The 20,185-nt window shown below is 43.6% G+C and overlaps 1 protein-coding gene across 2 annotated transcripts; it reads left to right on the top strand.

Moving 5' to 3' along the window:
* On the top strand, window positions 1-18,849 carry EPCAM (epithelial cell adhesion molecule). Of its 2 annotated transcripts, XM_066625630.1 has the most exons (9): window positions 3-413; window positions 6,701-6,805; window positions 7,499-7,742; window positions 7,953-8,018; window positions 9,548-9,608; window positions 11,280-11,381; window positions 15,225-15,419; window positions 15,967-16,008; window positions 18,453-18,849. In XM_066625630.1, the coding sequence occupies exons 1-9, from the start codon at window positions 341-343 to the stop codon at window positions 18,492-18,494; spliced, it is 930 nt and encodes a 309-aa protein (XP_066481727.1). In that variant the 5' UTR covers window positions 3-340; the 3' UTR covers window positions 18,495-18,849. The 2 variants fall into 2 exon arrangements, with proteins under 2 accessions (XP_066481734.1, XP_066481727.1); XM_066625637.1 differs by lacking the exon at window positions 11,280-11,381 and having other exon boundaries at window positions 1-413.
* Window positions 18,850-20,185: the final 1,336 nt, after the last annotated feature.

The following is a 20,185-nucleotide window of genomic DNA, read 5'->3' on the forward strand; positions in this document are numbered from 1 at the left end:
TGCACCTCGCCCCTCCCCCCCGAGGCGCTCCAGCCCCTCCGCCCGGCCAGCGCACAGGTGAGTCCCTCCGGCCTGGCCCCGCCCCCGCCGCGCCCGGTTTCGCTCAGGTGGCGCTGCGGGCTATAAGTGCTGGGAGCTCGAGCGCCGCGCCGTCGCTTGGAAGCAGGGAGGGAGGAGCAGCGCGCCTTGAGGAGGGCCCCCTGCAACCTGAGAGGCGCCTGGGCGGAGGGGAGGCTCACCTGCGGAACCTGCCCCGCCACTCGCGCGAGGACGAAGGGCGCGGCGGCCGCAAGCAGAGAGGCTCCTCGCGCCGCCTGTCCGGCCGCTCTCCCTCGCCGCCATGGAGCTGCCCCGCGGGGCCACCGCGCTGCTGCTGCTGCTGCTGCTGGCGCTCGCCGTCTGCCGCGGGCAAGGTGGGTGCGTCGCGACGAGCTCCTTCCCGCCTCTTCTTCCTCGCTTTCCCGGCTCCGCCGCAGTTCAGGGCGCCTCGGGCGAAGCGGCTCTTGCAGGGCAGCGCCTTCCCTCCGTCACAAAATGGCGCCCCGTCGGGGTTGTCGTCGAGCTGGAGGGCAGAGGGCCTGGTTCTCCGCCCCAGGCGCCTGCTGGCTGGGCTCTGCCCGCCCCGGGGGTCCCCTGGAGGGCTGCCTGCTCCTGCTGCCTCGCGAGGGGGAAGAGGCAACGCCCTCGAGCGCCCATTATACTCAATGGGGCTTACTCCCAGGAAAGTGGAGAGGAGTATAGCCTTATTCTTCATCAGGCTTCTCTCTATCTGTGCAAAAGTCACCTTGGAACAAACCTTCCCCCATAAAACCCCTCAACATCCCCTTTAAGGCCCAGCAGCGCAGGTGTGCTCTTTTAAATATACCTGTAATTCAGCGTGATCCTTGTTAAAGCCTGCAAGCCCCAAAGATGAGTCTGTTGTGGTCCCAAAAGATTAGCACACATAATGACGCAAGACTTTTTTTTTGGTCAACTACCGTTCACTTCATCACTTTTTTGAAGTCATCTGCCTGCCAGGGACAGTGCAGATGCCTGCATCTGGGTGCAGTGGAAGGTGAGGCAGGGCCTCCCCACTGGAGTCCTTTGAAAAATGCCACCGCACTGTGTGCGGGTTCTGAGTTCCTGGGCATCTGGCATGGCGATTGTGCTTTTCAGAGGTCTCCAGTGGGGAGGCCCTGCCTCACCTGCCAGTCCACCCACTGTACATCCCTGCTGCCTTCAGGTTATAAAAGGACAAACTCTTGAGAGTTAATTAGCAGGAGGAAATGAAACAAGACTGATAGTTACAAATCTAGAAACTATGCAATGTAGTCTAGGTATCCACTGAGTTGCAGTGTTCTGAAGTTATGTGTGGTGTGAACAAACTTGCTCCGTGTGGGTGCCAGGTTTTGTCACAAGCCTGTCTAATGTTCCTTTGAAGTTTTTCTGTTAAGAGGACTTTGAAATCAGCATGTAATTATTTGGGTGATCACAATGTTCCCTGATGGGTTTCTGGATGTTTCTGTTTTGGATGTCACACTAATCCCCTCTGAGAAGGGCATTGTTGGCAGATGAGCAAGTGAATCTCGTTGCTTAGATTATTAGGATCTGTAATGGTGTTGCCTGAGTAGGTAAGTGGACGGAGCTGACAACATGGTTTATCCCAGGATCTGGTCCTGTGTATTTGTGTCACAGTTGTTGCTGAGTAGCGTTTTCCATTGGAGCAGTGGTTCTCAAACTGGTGGGTCGTGACCCACCAATTCATGTAACACTTCCCAGTCCCTTTAGGGGTGGGGCAAGGGGGAGGTAGTAACCCAATCCCCAGGATGGATTTGCTAAGGGGGGAGGGGTACTTTGTACTTACATTTAACTAGATAGTACTGCTGGAGTCTGCAGGAGGTGCAGGGAGCCCTCAGCGATCCCTGAGGCTTGGAACGTTCAGAAAAAGCAGGCACAAAGCACTTCTGTTTTGCAGGAGGTTCTTTGTTCCTGCTTTTTCTGAGTACTCCAAGCCTTGGGGAACACTGCAGAGGGCTCCTTGCACCTCCTGCAGACTCCAGCAGCCCTATCTAGTTAAATGTAAGTACAAAGCCTCCCCCCAGCCCTGGCCCCTCTCCAGCAAGGACTTAATGAGGGAGTAAAGCTCCCTCAAAGTTTAAGAAACACTGCATTAGAGGGCTGTCTGCTGGTGACTGTTTGACCAGTCCAAACAAACTGTATGAGAGCAACCACACCCACTACCTAGCTACAGGAAGTATGACTATGGGGAAGCTAGCCAACTCCTGACTGATTCCTGAACTGTCCTCTTTCCCTCCTGGATGGGCTGTAGCTCAGTGAATAGCCTCTGCTTTGCATGCAGAATATTGCAGGTTCAATCCTTAGTATCTTCAAGATGGGGTAGAGAGGAAATCCTGGACAGTTGTTACCAGTCTATGTCAACAGTAGTGAGTTAAATGAACTAATGGTCTTGCTCTAAGGTAGCTTCCTATCTTTCCACATGATAGATTCCCTATTTGGTAGAAAATGTTCCACAATAACCAAACACTGCTGGAGGCTCTTGGGTTCTTGTCACTCCTCGACCTCCCTTTCAGGGTTCTTTTCCTCTTTGGAAAAAGAGGGATTTGTTGCTTTCAACTTTATCTCAAAGGAACAGCTTGGGATCCTCCACCTGTTGTGTTCTATAGGGGAAAGAATTTAAAATTATTGAACTGACATTTCAAACAGTGGTACTGAAGTCATCTAAAATAAAAGGCTTTTTTGGCTGCATAGTTGACTGATTAAAATTTTCTGATTGTCAGAAAATTGCTGCAGTTTGACATCCCTCCCCACATATACCAGTGACTCATTGTTAATGACTTTATCTCAGATCAGGGACAATCTGGAGGAGGGAGTGAGGCATGAATCAGTTGTATTCCTTTAAGTTCATACAACACTACAGGGCTGAAAGTAATGTGAGAGGTTCAGGAGGGTTGCAGACTGGCACATTTGCGCCTCATTGAGAGGAAGCCGGCCAGCACTCCAAGAAGTGTTGGCCTGCGGAGGCTGACATAAGCCACCGTGCTGGCTTCCTCTCAGACACTTGCGTTGGCCTGGCTGGGCTGATGCAAAGACAAAAGGTAGGTGGGGGGGAGGAGGAGGAGGAGGAGGAGGAGGCGGAGGAGGCGGCGGCGGCGGCGGCGGCGGCGGCGGCGGCAGCAGCAGCAGCAGCAGCAGCAGCAGCAGCAGCAGCGGGAGGGAGGCGTTCCTCTGCAGGGTGGGCAGGGAATGGGAGGCAGGGCTGGGATCCAGCAGTTGTGCCTGATCCCAACCCCAGTTCCCAACCCCAGGGAGAACAGAGTGGCTTCAAGCTGCTCTGTTTTCCTTGAACTTGTGCCACCTCAAGAGGTGGCGCAAGTCTGAGGAGACCCATAGGGGCCAGCAGCCTTTACCTGAAGGTAGGGGGAAAAGTTTCCCCTCACCTCTGGCTGAGCTGCTTATGGCCACTATCCTGCGCTGGATACAGCACAAACCTCCTGGCTTGCCTGTTCCAGCGCAGGATAGGATTGTGCCCTCAGTCTTTTACTGTTGAGCATCTCTCCAATGGGGAATATAGAGATCACCACAGAGCCTTTGACATCGTAGAGGCTCTCTGTAGCAATCTTGACCAGTTCTGTGACCAGTGTAGTGTATTTAATTCTGTCAGTCCTAGTGGGCTAAAAAGAACCTCTGTTCAGAAAATTGAAGATTGTCCCAGAAGTACCTACTACAAGAAGGAGAGGGTCTCTAGGAGGCACTTTAGCCCCAGGGGTACAATGCTCATAAGTAACATTTGTGAAATTGGCCTTGTAGATCCTGAAAGTTTCTAAACCAATGCGTAAAGTGCCCCTTAACAAAAACCTAAAATTTGAAAATTTGAGTGCTGATGCTGCATCTTCAATGAATTAATGGCTTGGTAGTGTGTTTGCATAATTGGTAGGGCATCCCAAATTCTTTTGTTTAAGTGTTAAATCAGCTAGATCAGTGTTTCCCAAACTGTGGGTCGGGACCCACTAGGTGGGTTGTGAGACAATTTCATGTGGGTCCCCATTCATTTCAATATTTTATTTGTAATATATTAGACTTAATGCTACCGTGGTATGTGACTGCATCTATGGAAATGTTACAGCTCTGTACTTTTAACATGTTGCTATATCTATGCTTTTAACAATATAGTAAATGGGATTTACTCTTGGGTAAGTGTGGGTAGGATTGCAGCCTAGGATTATTAAAATTTTCCTCCTTGATGATGTCACTTCTAGTCATGAGATCACTTCTAGTGGGTCCTGATATTCTAAAAAAGTGGGTCCCAGTGCTAAACATCTGAGAACCACTGAGCTAGATTGTTTCAGGTGAGAGAATATGTAATCTTAATGTGTTCACTCAGTATTATATTTATAGGACTGTATAACTTGGATAATGGAAATATCTTGTGCAGTTGCAATTACGACTTACTAAAATTTAGCTAAGATTTCTTTAATATAATGACATCTGTAGCTGTAGAACTTACCACATGGGTATAGGTTAATCTTTTCTCCTTCTGCTAGAAGTTGAGGATCTTGTTTCCTCAAGACTTTCAGAGAATACCCAAACAGCTGGAATGGTTACAGCACTCCACTCTAATGTTCACCAGTTTTTAAAGTATGTTGAAGGAAGTAGCATGAAAATGGCCTCTAGGTGCCATACATGACTTTGGAATATTAACTTGTTCAAACCTGCTTGAGATGAGTAAACTTGGGTGGGGCACAGAAGAGGAAGTTTCAAGAGATGTGTGTGTCATACTTGCATTTAACTCTTCCAATATTATATCTATTTACTTCTCAGGGTTCATAAATCTCATCATTTTGAAGTAGGTTTTTATAGCAGCTTTTCCATGCTTCTGTCAATTTTGGACTCAAATTTGGTTTGACTTCTCAGAATATGCTTGAGTAGAGTTGTAGTATTTGGTTCAATTTTAATACTTGGTGCCATCTAAGTCCATAGGGGGGTCTCGACAAATGAGAGGACAAGTCCTAACCTGAGGAGTTTATGATCTAAACGTGACAAGGAAAACAGCAACAAGGAGAGGGAAATGAAGGCAAGAAAGAATATGCAGTTGTTACTTGCAATTAAAATAGGAAGAGAAGACTAACCATCCAATTCAGGATTGGGCTGGTGCACGGAGGGGTTTATACCAGTGGAACATAGTTCTGCTGTTGTAAAATGGTTTCTAGCAGCATGCACAGGAGCACTGCCACGAATGACAGCAGCACTGGAGGACTGCCACAGAATCAGACAGATAAGTCCGATGGGGACTGGGAGGGAGGCAGATTAAGGAGGAGGTATCAGTAGCAGCGCTATTGATATCCTATTCCCCTATCCACTTATATCTGCACCACCTACTCTGCTGGAATAAGTCAAAGGAGACCCATGCAGGCAGCTGAGGCTTACTCCTGGGCAAGGGAATAAATATTGCCTTACCAGAAAACCTCTGCAGTCCGAAACACCCCCATAGGATGCAGTGTGGTCCCCTTTACTCAGCGTGTGGTCGGTCTGTGGAACTCCTTGCCACAGGATGTGGTGCTGGCGTCTAGCCTAGACGCCTTTAAAAGGGGATTGGACGAGTTTCTGGAGGAAAAATCCATTATGGGGTACAAGCCATGATGTGTATGTGCAACCTCCTGATTTTAGAAATGGGTTAAGTCAGAATGCCAGATGTAGGGGAGGGCACCAGGATGAGGTCTCTTGTTATCTGGTGTGCTCCCTGGGGCGTTTGGTGGGCCGCTGTGAGATACAGGAAGCTGGACTAGATGGGCCTATGGCCTGATCCAGTGGGGCTGTTCTTATGTTCTTAGTGCGTGCCCTGTTAGGCAGGGATAGGCTGAACAGCCTTGTGTCTGTTTTAATAGAGGTGAGTTTTAAGAAGGGATTAGAATTACATGAGAGGAACATTTGCCCAGGTATTCTGGGAGATGATTCCAGACATACCTCTATTTTGCAGTAGCAGGAGATCTTTGGATGGCTGAAGGAATTAATGACATGGGCAGGATCAGAGAGGGAGGGGCAAAACCTTGAATGGTGTTGTGCATCTTCTGTCTTTCTTCCCATGCTGGACCACCTAAGGTGGTGGAATATGAAACAAGGCATTATTAGATGTTGATTGAAGTAGATGGGAAAGTTCGGAAGAGGTACACAGAGCTTATCTCGTTTTAATATTTGTTCAGTAGCATTGTACACATCTGAGCCAAAGATGGTAAAGTTTGAACATTATGGCTTTGATCTATCATGTATTAAAAATGTTGAGTATGCAGTTGAAGCCATATCCCCAAGGCCAGTTCTGATGCTATTTACATTTACAGGATAATGTTAGGAATTATTCCTGAGGGTGCATAATAATGGAGTTAATGCACAAACATGAAAATTATGTTAGAGCGTGTAATTTTTTTAAGATACATTGTTTTTGATTGGGCTGCATAGTAGACACATTCTAGTTTAATGTCATACGCTTGCATACCCATGTCAGATGCAAGAAAATAACTATCTTGAAGTTGACCCTTACAGAACTAGTTGTAGCTCAAACCTTCATCTGTTTATTTCTTAATTAGGATGCCTTGTGGATGACAGATATTAGAATTATTTTCAGTAAGACCGTTTAAGTGCAGGCCAGTTATCTGTCAGTGCATAATACCAAAGGATTTTCCCTTAGTTGTGGATTTAAATTTTACAGGGTGTGACTGTGGCAAGAACAAACGGACTGAGAACTGTGCTCTAGAGAATGGTATATGCAAGTGTATCTCTCCTGGAACTAATGTTACCGTGGATTGTGAAACACGTAAGTATATAAGCGATTCAGATTTTGTCATACTTGTTTCTACAACTTCAAATGAAAGCAGAAATACTACTTTCAACATCTGTTAGACCAGTGTTTCTCAAATTGTGGGTCAGGACCCACTAGGTAGGTCATGAGCCAATTTCAGGCGGGTCCCTGTTAATTTCAATGTGTATTTTATTTAACACATTAGATGTGATGCTACCATGATAGGTGACTGCATTTGGGGAAGTGTTGCTGATCTGTACTTTTAACAGGCTATTATATATATATATGGTTTTAACAATGATAGTCAATGGGGCTTACTCCCACGTAAGTGTGGGTAAAATTGCAGCCTTTGAGATGTTTGGGGAATTTTTTAAAAACAGATCAGCAACTGCTTGGGAGGGTTAGGAGGGTTCTTCTTTATTTCAAAGAAATTTTTAAACTTAAACTTATTGTAAACCTTTAATTTTCTTATTTATTTACTTAATTGATTTGATTTTGTCATATGGGGTGTTAAAAAGTTCCCTGCTTAATGATGTCACTTCCAACCATGACAGCACTTCCAGGTTAATACATCACTTCTGGTGAGTACTAGCAGTCATTCTAAAAAGTGGGTCCTACTGCTAAAAAGTTTGAGAACTACTGGATTAGACACTTGAAATTGCAATACTTTAGTAACATTAAAGATGTCTCTTACTGTCTTGTCTTTAGTGACTTCAAAATGCCTCCTGATGAAAGCAGAAGTGTATAACTTTAAAAAGTTTGGTCGATCAAAGCCCAAACATGCACATGTAGACAATGATGGCATTTATGATCCAGAATGTGATAACAATGGCAAGTTCAAAGCTAAGCAGTGCAATGGAACTAAAACTTGCTGGTGTGTAAACTCTGCTGGAGTAAGAAGAACTGACAAAACTGATGGAAACCTGAACTGCAGTGAAGTAGTCAGGACAAGGTACTTCTAATGTAAAATTATTTTTTCTTGCAGTCTGTAACTTGGGCCCATGTATCTTGAGGGGAAGGTATAAAACAGCACAACTTACATGTACAAGTTGATTCCCATTGAATCTTAAAGGGTTTGTCTTTAAAAATGTACAATGTGGCCAACTTATTTCCTTAGCTTATCAATGAAGATCTAAATGGAGCGCAACTTATTTTTTTTCAGCTGGATTATTATTGAAATGAAACATCTTGAGAGGAACACTGCTGCGGGTGAAGACACCATTGAGGAGTATGTCTTAATTAGTAGTATTCATAGCCTATTTGTATGTTGGAAATTTTTAGTTTTGCGAAACATTCCATTGCTAGCAATGAAATGTTTTTCAGAGTGCAGCTTAAGGAAAATGCTTAGTGTATACAGGTGGTGCCTTGGTATCTGCGGGATCACTCCCAGACCCCTGTGGATGCCAAAATCCATGGGTAATGCACCTTCTAAGCCCTCCCTGGCTCTCCAAAGGCCTTATAAGGCCTGTAAATGTCACCTCTGGTTTGTGATGTTCTAAAGGCTTAGAAGTCATTCTGAGGGCCCCAGAGGCCATGAGTGGCATCCTGGGGCCTCAGAATGCCGTCTGGACACCCTGATTAGGGCTCAGTGCAGGTCAGTGGACCACGTTGCATCAAATCATTAGATGAAAAATCCGTGGATGATCAGATATGATCAGATATTTGTTCTTGTAGGTGATGTTCTTGCAAGCTTTTGTTCTTTCCAGACTACTTCTACACTGTCTCAATACTTGCATGTTAAATAGCTGGTGGGAGGACTGACTTAAACTAGCTCTTACTCTACGATTAGTAGAAAGTATAGAGATGATTCTTTGACATCAGTTAAGAACATAAGAACAGCCCCACTGGATCAGGCCATAGGCCCATCTAGTCCAGCTTCCTGTATCTCACAGCTGCCCACCAAACGCCCCAGGGAGCACACCAGATAACAAGAGACCTCATCCTGGTGCCCTCCCTTGCATCTGGCATTCTGACATAACCCATTTCTAAAATCAGGAGGTTGCGCATACACATCATGGCTTGTACCCCATAATGGATTTTTCCTCCAGAAACTTGTCCAATCCCCTTTTGAAGGCGTCTAGGCTAGACGCCAGCACCACATCCTGTGGCAAGGAGTTCCACAGACCGACCACACGCTGAGTAAAGAAATATTTTCTTTTGTCTGTCCTAACCCGCCCAACGCTCAATTTTAGTGGATGTCCCCTGGTTCTGGTATTATGTGAGAGTGTAAAGAGCATCTCCCTATCCACTCTGTCCATCCCCTGCATAATTTTGTATGTCTCAATCATGTCCCCCCTCAGGCGTCTTTTTTCTAGGCTGAAGAGGCCCAAACGCCATAGCCTTTCCTCATAAGGAAGGTGCCCCAGCCCCGTAATCATCTTAGTCGCTCTCTTTTGCACCTTTTCCATTTCCACTATGTCTTTTTTGAGATGCGGCAACCAGAACTGGACACAATACTCCAGGTGTGGCCTTACCATAGATTTGTACAACAGCATTATATTAGCCGTTTTGTTCTCAATACCCTTCCTAATGATCCCAAGCATAGAATTGGCCTTCTTCACTGCCGCCGCACATTGGGTCAATACTTTCATCGACCTGTCCACCACCACCCCAAGATCTCTCTCCTGATCTGTCACAGCCATTGACTTTCTTGAATCATATAAAACGCTGTTGTTGCTGTAGATGTAATTGAAACTAAAACCATATTCAAGTAGTAACTTTGATGTTCAGTTTCTGACTTTTGCCTTTAATTTGCAGGACTATAAAAAATGCATTTGCTCAACGTTACCACCTCAATAAAAAGCTCATATATGTTAAGGTATGATTTTCAGTTTTATTTTTTTTATCAGCAGTTAATATCTTAAATGACTCAGATATGCAGAACAATGACATCTGACCTTTCCAGGTGTGAATCCAGCCTTGAATCTCCAAACCTGGGATGCAGTTTGCAATGGAGCTGCTAATCAAAGTTGAAATGTTTATAGCTTTTCATCTAAAAATTATCAGAGGTTTACAAAAACCAACACTGCAGTGTAATGCAATTATTTTCAACTGCTGTGCTATGAATAGTCCTCAATGCTGCAGAAGTTTGCAGGAGGGTAATTGGTAGGGCCTTTGGGGATGTGATGCCCCCTTGCTAGCAGTACCTTGTCAGTTGTCAAGCTGATGATGTGCCCTAAAAATTTTAGCACCTTTTTGGTGTGCCATGAAATGAAAAAGGTGGAAAATCACTGATTTAATGTATCAATTACCAAAGGCAGGTCACGATGGAGTCATCCAGATCTCCTGAGAAGGCATTTCATAGTTTTGAGGCTATAACAGAAAAGGCCCTACACCTTGTAGAAGCTAATCATGCCTCAGTATGACAGAGCATTCAGTAGGGTCTGGCTAATAAATCTCAGTTGGTGGTAGGTGGGACTTGTACGGGAGGAAGTGTTCCTTGAGGTAAACAGGACCCAGTAACTAGCACTTTGAATTAGATCTAGAAATGCACTGCTAACCAGTGTATCCAATTTCATAAAGAAGATGGTAGTTTAGATAAGAGAAGCTACTAAATCAAGCTTAACAACTGAACTGACACATCTTGCAGGAATTGAAGATCTGACAGTCTGAGGGCATTTCCACAGAGCGCTTTACCATTCCAAGTCCAGTGAAAACTAAGCATGAACACTGGCCAGGTCTGTTGTCTGGTAGCGGGTGCAGCTGGCATACCTGATGAAATTGATAATATGCTCTGAGCAATGGGTGCAGCCTGAGTCTTGGGAGCAATGCCAGATTCAGAAGTGCCCCGAACTCTTAACTGGACCCTCTGGCATTTTCTTTTATAGAAAGCATTCATTCATGGGAAATAACTGAAAACAAGATTAGCATGCTGATCTTGCCCTTTCTTATTTCCAAGGGTTAGTATGGGGACAGGAAAGGGAGCTGAATTCTCTGTGACTTGGACAGGCTTTCCATAGTTTGCTGATTCAAGACTTGTGTTCCACTCTGAATCACACTTCAGTGTTCTGCATCAATCATGTTGAGACACTGTCAAAGAAGCGCATTGGTATCCTTAACATTCTTACCAAATAGCAGCAAGTATAAAGGCTGTTTAGCCAATTGTAATTGGGGCCTTCTGAATTATCTGAATACTTTGCGCTAATTGCTCACAGTCTGAGGAAGCAAGTGGCCTCTACCAAAGGGGGTGCCCCTTGGAAGTTGCATCCTCACCTTCCAGGATGACTATCATGGCAAGGGAAAGATCAGCCTGACCCTCACCATTGGCCAGAGAATGCTTCTCCTTCCAACTGCCACTTGCTTGGCAGCTAGAAGTGAATAGAAGAACTGATCAAAGGAGCACCGGAATTGTCAGCCACCTTGGGGATCACTTTGCTCAAAAGATAAGAGTATTAAATCTAAATAATGGTCATCTTTCCTCTTAAAAGACTTTGCAGAAACATAAAAAACTAGTTCAGAGTGTGATCTGGAGGTTTAACTTCTTTTCCAGTATGAAAAGCCATTCATTACTATTGAGCTGAAACAAAATACTTCGGAAAAATCTCTTACGGATGCAGACATAGCTGATGCAGCATACTACTTTGAAAAAGATGTAAGTTAACTTGAGGTATAAAATAATGTCTTGTGTAAAAACACATTCAGTGCTATTTGTAAAATGTGCATGACTTACCAAGAATGATTTACAAAAAGAAAATGGCTGAGAAAAAGTGGGCAGGAATTATTCAGGCTGCCAGTGCAAAACACACAGGCCAGTTCTGGAGTTTGATAAAGAATTTACCTAACTATGGGCCAGTTTTACCCAACTGCTATATATACAGCCAGGCATCTGGGAGAAGCATTTTTATGAATTATACAATGATCCAGACTTTGTCCCCAGTGAGACTCAAAGTGATTTGGAGGAGACTGCTCCTTGGCCTTCGGTCTCTGTCAGAGATACATAGTTTGATTGCAAAGTTGAATGACGGAAAGGCTCCAGGAGAAGACCTTATTCCCCCAGAGGTAATAAAAAACAATTTGAACTAGTGGGCACCAGTATTGGCATCTCTATTTTCTCATATAGATAAAACTGGTGATATACCAGCAGATTGGGGGATGGCTATTATTGTCCCTGTTTTCAAAGAGGGGAAGAATAATAACCCCTCCAATTTTAGGCCTATTACTCAATATCATCAGGAAATTGTATGCAAAGCATTTGCAGGAGAAATTTAAGGATTTTTTAAACCAAGAGAACATAATAGCTGATGAGCAGGCAGGCTCTAGGGAGGGTCGATCCATCATTGACCAGTGTATGATACTTCAATACTATTTGAGCCATTTAGTTATTTGATTTTTCTCTGTAAACCACTTTGTGAACTTTTAGTTGAAAAGCGGTATATAAATACTGTTAATAATAATAATAATAATAATAATGAGTTGGCATCCTTCAGTCTTGGGAGACTATGGTGTCACGCTCTGAATGGTGGTTCTGGAGCAGAGTGTCCTCTCCAGTGCGCGAAGCCTGGGTAAAGTAGGTATGGAGGATAGGCTGTTACCCATGCAGCAAATCCCCCCTCTCCACGTCGCTGAAATGGTCCAATGGAAAGGCAGAGGCCAATACGGTTGGTTCCAGCGGCGTCGCAGGAGTTGCCAGAACGTGACTGTGTTCAGCCATGAACTGCCTCAGGGACTCTGGCTCCGGATTTTGCCTCGAGGTTGACTCCTGAAGCCTTTTCCATAACTGGATGTAGCCACAAGGCAGTGGAGGTTTGGGATCAGAGTTTTCCTTCTCTCAGATGAGCTGCCTTCCCAGGCTGACGAGCCCCATCTACCTGGTGGCTGTTTAGTCGCCTCTTATGACAAGTACAGCCAAACTGAGGGCCTATTCTTATCCCCAGCCCTCAGGAGAATAATAATAATAATAATAATAATAATACTTAGTTGAGGAATATATATATATCTTCTAGAACAGGGGTCTCCAAACCCCGGCCTGGGGGCCAGATGCAGCCTATGGCAAGCCTCTATCCAGCCCACGGCCAACCTCTTGTCCCCTGAAAGCCTCTGGCCCACTCAACTGAACATGACCAGAACTGTGCTCTGATTGTCTCTGGAGGGTTTCTGAGGGCCATTCATTTATTCACTCATCTAAGTTCCATCTCAAATTTATTTAAATTTTATATTTAAATTATTTTTCCAGCCCTCAACACCATGCCAGATATTTGATGCGGCCCTCTGGCCAAAATGTTTGGAGACCACTGTTCTAGAACAATCTCCCTTTATGCAGCTTTTATAGATCTAAAGACAGCATTTGATTCCATCTCAAGAACTAAACTGTGGGAGAAGTTGAAGGTTACTAATACTGAACATTTGTTTTTTCTTATACAGTTCTTGTATAGAGATAGTGCACTTAAAGTGAAATGCAGTTTGCAAGGTAACCTCACTAAAGCGGTACCAACACAAAAGGGGGTGAAGCAGAGCTGCATGCTGGCACCACTTTTCAATTTTTATATCAATTTGATGGTTGACCATCAACAAAACTCAACTTCCAAAGATCGCTTGGAGGCCTATTGCCATCTTACTTTATGCAGACGACGCAGGCATTCTCTCTTGATCACCTATTGGCCTTAAAAGAGTCCTGAATTCTCTGAATTTGTATTGGAAGGAAAAAATAGAATGGTGATAAATTATAGCAAAACTAAGATTGTGGCCTTCTCCAGGAAACCAAAAATTCCATGTTGGAAGATTGATGACCATAAAATAGAGCAGGTGTCCCACTTTAAATATTTGGGGGGTAGTCTTCCATACAAATGGCTCTAGGAAAGCGCATGGAAAATATGTAGTGCTAAGTGGCCAACAAACCTCTTCTGTTGTTCTTCAATTTATGTGAAGTAAAGGATCCCCATTTTTTTCCGGCAGACCTTAAACTGTTTGAGCCCAAGGTGATGGCTCAATTATTGTATGGACCGCAGTTGGGACCTTTCCCAACATTGCAATAATGAAGTATGTTCAGTCTACGTTTATCAGGGCAGCCCTTAGTGCAGTGATTCTTGAACTTTTAGCACCAGAACCCACTTTTTAGAATGAGAATCTGTCAGGGCCTACCTGACAGTGATATCAGTGATATCATTACCAGAAGTCACATCATCAAGCAGGAAGATTTTTAACAATCCTAGGCTGCAGTCCTTCCCAAACTTACCCAGGAGTAAGTCCCATTTATTATCATTGTTAAAAGCATATATATATATAGTAGTGTGTTAAAAGTACAGGTCTGTAACATTTCCCCAAATGTAGTCACATACCATGGTAGCATCAAGTCTAATATATTAAAAATAAAATACTGAAATGAATGGGGAACCACCTGAAATTGGCTCGCAACCCACTTAGTGGGTCCCGACCCACAGTTTGAGAAACACTGCCGTAGTGTATTCAGAACTGTTTCAAACACTTTTTTACATCTGGAGTCAGACCAGATTAGGGTAGAGGCCTGTGTCCTGATAGTTATTTGTTCTTATTGGTTACAACTGCACTTATGCCCATCAGGGTGTGGTTCCCTAATTCTCCGAGATGATTAGATTACAAATTTTAATCCAGCTAGAAGGGCTAGAACTAAAATTGGCTTCCTTGGGATTTTCCATGCCATCTTCATTTGATATGGGACTTGATCAGGCAGGAGCTAAGATCAAGCAGTGAATCATTGGCATTGAGCGCCAGGAAGATCTTAATAACATCATACAGTTCTGTATCAAGGAGGAGCTCAGATGTATAGCTGCCCCGGCACCCTGTCTTTTCCAGTTGGAGATTCCAAGCCACAGAAGGGCATTTACATTGGGGTGGTGTGACAGTTTGCCCTTAGCTGTCGTGGAAGAACAATTTCGGAAGGTTCCATTCTTGGAGCGATCGTGTCCTTGTGGGACAAACCAACCAAAAATCACTGATCACATTTTGCTGGATTGTAATTTCTATAAGGTTGTCCCTTATCTCCCCACTGTTAGAAGGGTTGGCCAAATACCCGAGTCAAGATTAGTTACTCTTTGTATCAGATTCGAATCCAGATGTCATGTGGAGGGTGGCTAAATTTTTAGCTGCGGCATTTAACATCAGGAGAAAGAGTAGATCGTAGCCCACTAGGCTATTCATAGAGAACATTCAATATGAATGTTTTCATATCATAGATGGTAAGATCTTGGGGTGAGTTTTTGTCTCTATATGGATTAGAAGATTATCGGAAGTAACTTTCTTTTTATTAGTAGTTATTGTATTTAGATTATTCTATTGCAATTAGACTAGAATTAGTCTTAGTATTTTAGTTGACAAGAGCCTATGTTAGGATGCTTTGATGGGTTGTATGTATGCTATATGATGGATGTATTGTCATTTTTATGCTGGGTGGTGACTGTAATAAAACTGAACTGACTTACCAAGAAATAAATGGTATAACCAGTGTTTCTGTTCTTTTCAGGTTAAAGGAGATTCTGTGATGTGGAATGACCCTTTTAGTATTGAGGTTGCACAAGAACCCCTGCAGCTTCAAGACACCGTAATCTTCTATGTTGATGAGAAACCACCAGAGTTTTCAATGCAACGTTTGACTGCTGGAGTGATTGCTGTCATAGTGGTTGTAATACTGGCAATAGTTGTTGGTATTATTGTACTGGTATGTTTCTATGGCACTCTTATTGGTTCAGATAAATAATTGACTAATAGTGTCCCCCTCTTTTCTGCCTCATGGAAATATTGTCATTGCTCCATAATAAGTAACGGGAGGTTATGCTGAGCCTCAGGCTTTTTATGCCAACTCGCATATTGCATGTATCTTGGGTGACTGACCAGCAATACCAGTTGCCCACAAATTGTAGTAAGAGATGCATAAAAATTGTGTTTAAAGGCCATATTCTGCAAAGAATGGCATGAGTGATAGCTGCTGTGAAAGGGACAAACTCACTTCAGCTGAATTTTCATGCCTTGAGCCAAAAGGCATGGACTTGTCTTCCAAGAATTCAAAAAGTAGTATAAGCAGCTAAGGGAGACTTGGTTCCTCACTGTTCACAAAACATGCAAGGGTACAGAGGACTGACTAGCAGAAGATTTATTGCTGGTGACTGATTGGGACAAGGATACTTTCTGCATGGATGTTTCATTTACTCTTAGAACCTTGAATTGTGTTGAGGTCTGAAGAGTCTAACCTGCTGATTCCATTGCAGGTTTTTACTACAAGGAAGAGGGGAAAATATGAGAAAGCTGAGGTAAGTATTGCAAAAAAGCTAAATTAACCATGATAGATGGAGAGGAGTAAAATGATTAACATTAAGCTATCTTGTATCATCTACTGCAAATACTTTCAGCCTTTTTCACCTTGCAAAACAGCAGCAAGTCACTAACATTGTTGAGGCGCACCGTCAGTTTAACGACATGTTTTATCATTAAAAAATAAGTATTGTGTTTAAAGTTCAATAACTTTTAATCAATAGCATTTGATTAAATAAAATTTTGATCAAAACTTTTAAAGTTCAATAACTAAACTCTTATTTAAATAAATAAATAAATAGGGTAGAAATCTGTGTTTGGTAATCAAAAGCCACAACAGGCAATGATATAGGAGCAATGAAAGGGTCTCTCAGCAGGGAGCTGGATGGCTTTTAGAAGCAACTTCCTTGAATTACACACAGACTCTCCAAAGACTGACATCCAGGGCATGCAAAGCAGAATGAGCTCATAACAGGCTTCTTCAGTGTCTGCCCACATGAGGCATAAAGCCCTTGCTTGGGGCCCCTGCACAGCTGCTACTTTGCAGCTGAACAGTGCAAAACACTGCAGTTTTCTGTCCCTGCTATGCCTTGTCCTTGCCCAGCCGCATGAAGATAAATACTGCTGCTCTCAGCCCCTGCCTTTGCTGAACAGCCACACAAGGCAAAACGCTGCTGTCTTCAATCCCTGCTTGGGTGCTTCCTGACTTTGTACAGCCACATGAAGGTGAATTACTACTCCAGGAAGTGCTCGAGCTGGGACTGAAGTCAGCAGCATTTCGCCTCGTGCAACTGTGCAAAGCAAAGAAGTGGCTGAGCAGTCGCAGAAGGTAAAATGCTGCTGCTTTCATTCCTTGCTTGGCCGCTTCCTGGCTTTGTGCAGTTGCAAGAGACAAAATGCTGCTGCTCTCTGCCCCTGCCACTGCACGAGGTAAAACGTGGCTGTGTGTCGGGCACAAAAGGCTGCTTCCTCCCCCCCACGCAAGTGTTTCTTCCTCACCCCTGCCACTGTCTCACAATGAGCTAAAGTGCTGTTTTGCTAGATCCCCAGTCCCAGCTTCACTTAGATAATTGTGCCCACTTTGAGCTAATTAGCTCCCCTGTGTTCCCCAACAATGGCCCTATTTCTGCTCTGCAGCACTGCTGGACCTCACCACCAGGGTAGCTCGCCTCTTCAACCTGCAGAGCTCTTCCTCCCACCACTACAGCAGCACCTTGGTCCTCAGCAGGTCTTGGGTGTGGCAGCCATACACCAATCTCAGAGTCTCCAGCAGTGTCTCTTCCAGCAGCTCCAAAGTCTATTCACTCATCTGTCCTTTAGTCAGTTCCAGTTCCAGTAGTCCATTAGCCATTAGTTCCCGAGTCCATTAATCCAGTCTCTTTTTACTACCAACACCAAACTCTCCCTTCATCAGATGCTTTTATGCCTGAGGGCCCTATGGCATTTAAGTGACTGCAGCTGTGCAGTACACTCTCTGTTGAATACCCAGGCCTTAACCCTTAAAAGGGCCACTGCTGGCACCACATCCTACCTCCTTGACAGATCTTCCATCATTCCAATACAGGTGCACCAGTTGAAAACCGGTGATCTAGAACCTAATGACTGTAACATAACAGTAGAAAAGTCAAAGGCCATATTTGGTGTTGAGAGTGGCCAGTATCTTTAGCAGGTGTCGCATGCCTTGGAAACTAACTTGTATACATAACAAGGGAGAACCTGTTTCCTTTTGAGTCCAGGGCCCTGTATATGGGAGAAGAAATTTTTTCCTGTTGCAAGAGGCTAAATTGCATATAGGAAGCTGCCTTATACTGAGGCGGTTTTTTGATCCAACTAGTTCAGTGATAATGGTGATTGGGAGCAGAAGATTTCAGGCAGGAATTCCCTGTCTGTACATGCTGGACCACCTTCATGCAAAGCTAGTACTCCTCTGCTGCAGGTATATAGCTGTCAGTATCTGGGCCGTGGAAAGTTGAGCTAATAGTTAAAAAGCTGAACAAAATGCATCCTTGTTTTTGGCTTGTACTTGAACTATGTGTAATCTCTGCATTGTGTAAAACTACACAACAGAGAAATCTCTCTCACACTGGCTTATTTTAACAATGCTGAAAATAGCTTTTGATCTATATACCTGGCTTAACTGCATTTCACAACCAACTCTGTTGAAGAGTTGTGTCAGCTAATAGTTGCATGTACGTTGATCAGCAAGCTTGATAGTGCAGGTAAAATGGGATCCTGTGGCCTTACCTAAACACTTATTTCCAGCTGTTAAAGCTGGGAGAGCTGTTAAAGCTGCATTCTGGGAGAAACTGTTGACATGATAGCAACAAATTGTATTTAGTTTTCTAAGATAGGACTGTGACACTCCATTAGCAGGCTTAGCAATTTTGAATATCTTAATGCATTGAATTGAGGGAAGGAATAACTGTTTACATTCTGTCCTCAGGTAAAGGAAATGAATGAAATGCACAGAGAACTGAGATCCTAACTGCTGTAAAATGAAAAACAAGGATGAAAATGACATGAGTACTAAAACTGAGTGAAGATTAAAATATGGACTTATTTTTTTATACATCCCTGTAGTTTAGAAGTTGGCTGTCTTGGATTTTGAACCTAGAATGGTCAGGGTTGCATGGGGGGAGGGGGCAGTAAGTTCTGTGTGTTGTTCAGATTAGTATCATTCCTCTGTCACAATTACTGGTGTAACATTAGTTATCCCTTATCAGATGTGTAGTAAATTATGTCATGAAATGAAGAAATTTAGACATGTTTCCTGAATATGGAGTACAGTGTGTTTTTATAATGTTTGTAAATATCTTCAAATTTACTAGAATTTTTTTACATGTGATGAATTTAATAAATCTTGGAACTGACTGTCAGCTCTTCTGTGATATACTAGAACTGTTTCTCAGAATAAGCCTGCTATTTGGAAGCATTCCATAGTCATCTAATTAGTTCTCTAGATGAGAATGAAAAATATATCTTGCTCAGAAGTCTTGGATAGGAGATCAAAATGGTTAGGATCCAGAGAATCGCTTGGCAGATTCTAATAATGCAGCAGGATGTCAGACTTCCTGTGGCACACCCACCTCCAAGTGTGCTGCTTGATTTTAAAATGGAAGTTTCGTAGACTGTTCCATGAGGAGCTGTGGGATGGAGATGCCTGAGACTAAACTACTACGGGCATGCATATTGCATCCCTTGCATATGCTGAAAATATCATTCTAAATAGGGTAAGCAATTGTAATAAATTTAAGTATTATACAGTATAACTTAAAGTTCCTCTTTATAATCAGCAACTTTGCCAGCACTAAACATACACACACTGTTATACTGGCTCAGATCTGTGTCTCTAATCCTGAGGAATTACTCAAAATACCACCAAGCCTGACAATACTGCTTTATCACCTTACTTAGGTGCAAATGCAGAGGTACCAGATCTAGAAAATGGTAGCATGATTGCTAGAGGCAGATGTCAGCCACAACCAATGAGATCTGTTTACCAGTACAATGTATCAGGCACAGGATTCCCATATCAAATATAATATGTGACTATTATGCCTTTAATGATGTAATTGTTACAAGAACTCCAGTTTAATATACAAAGGGAGTAGTTGGACATAACCAAGTAATGCTGTTATGAGATCCACCTGTTCTGAAGCCAGTCTACTGCTATTGTAAATGTTTACACTAACCAAATGGGTCAACAAAATCTGGTTTTCTTGAACTAGGAGCCTTGGCACTCAGAAGCCTCATGCAAACAATCTCAGAAAACCCCAGGAGCACTCAACACAGAGGATCCCTTGCCAACTGTAAATAGGTGTTGATAATGGGGTTTTAAGAGCCTGGAGGCTTTTTGGCTCTCTGCAATAAGTTTGTGATGATTTTCTAGTATTTAGTATGTGTGCTCTTCTCCTGTGGTATTGAGTGTCTCTTGTTTACCCCATTTGAGGACCAACTTTAAATAACCAAGGTTATTGTAACCCAAATACCTCTCTGCCTCCCTCACCTTTTCCTGTCCTGACAATAGAATGTTCCCAAGGCGACTCCAGAATCCATGGAGAAGGATTGACTGGCTCTTGTGGTGTCATCTACCAGAGCTTAACCCCCAAGCGAAGTCCTAACGCCTCTCCCTGACTAAGCTACTAGAACCCTGGACCAGGGACAGGCCTGGCCTAG

The sequence above is a fragment of the Tiliqua scincoides genome, chromosome 1 (assembly GCF_035046505.1).
Source record: "Tiliqua scincoides isolate rTilSci1 chromosome 1, rTilSci1.hap2, whole genome shotgun sequence".
In the NCBI taxonomy this organism is placed as follows: domain Eukaryota; kingdom Metazoa; phylum Chordata; class Lepidosauria; order Squamata; family Scincidae; genus Tiliqua; species Tiliqua scincoides.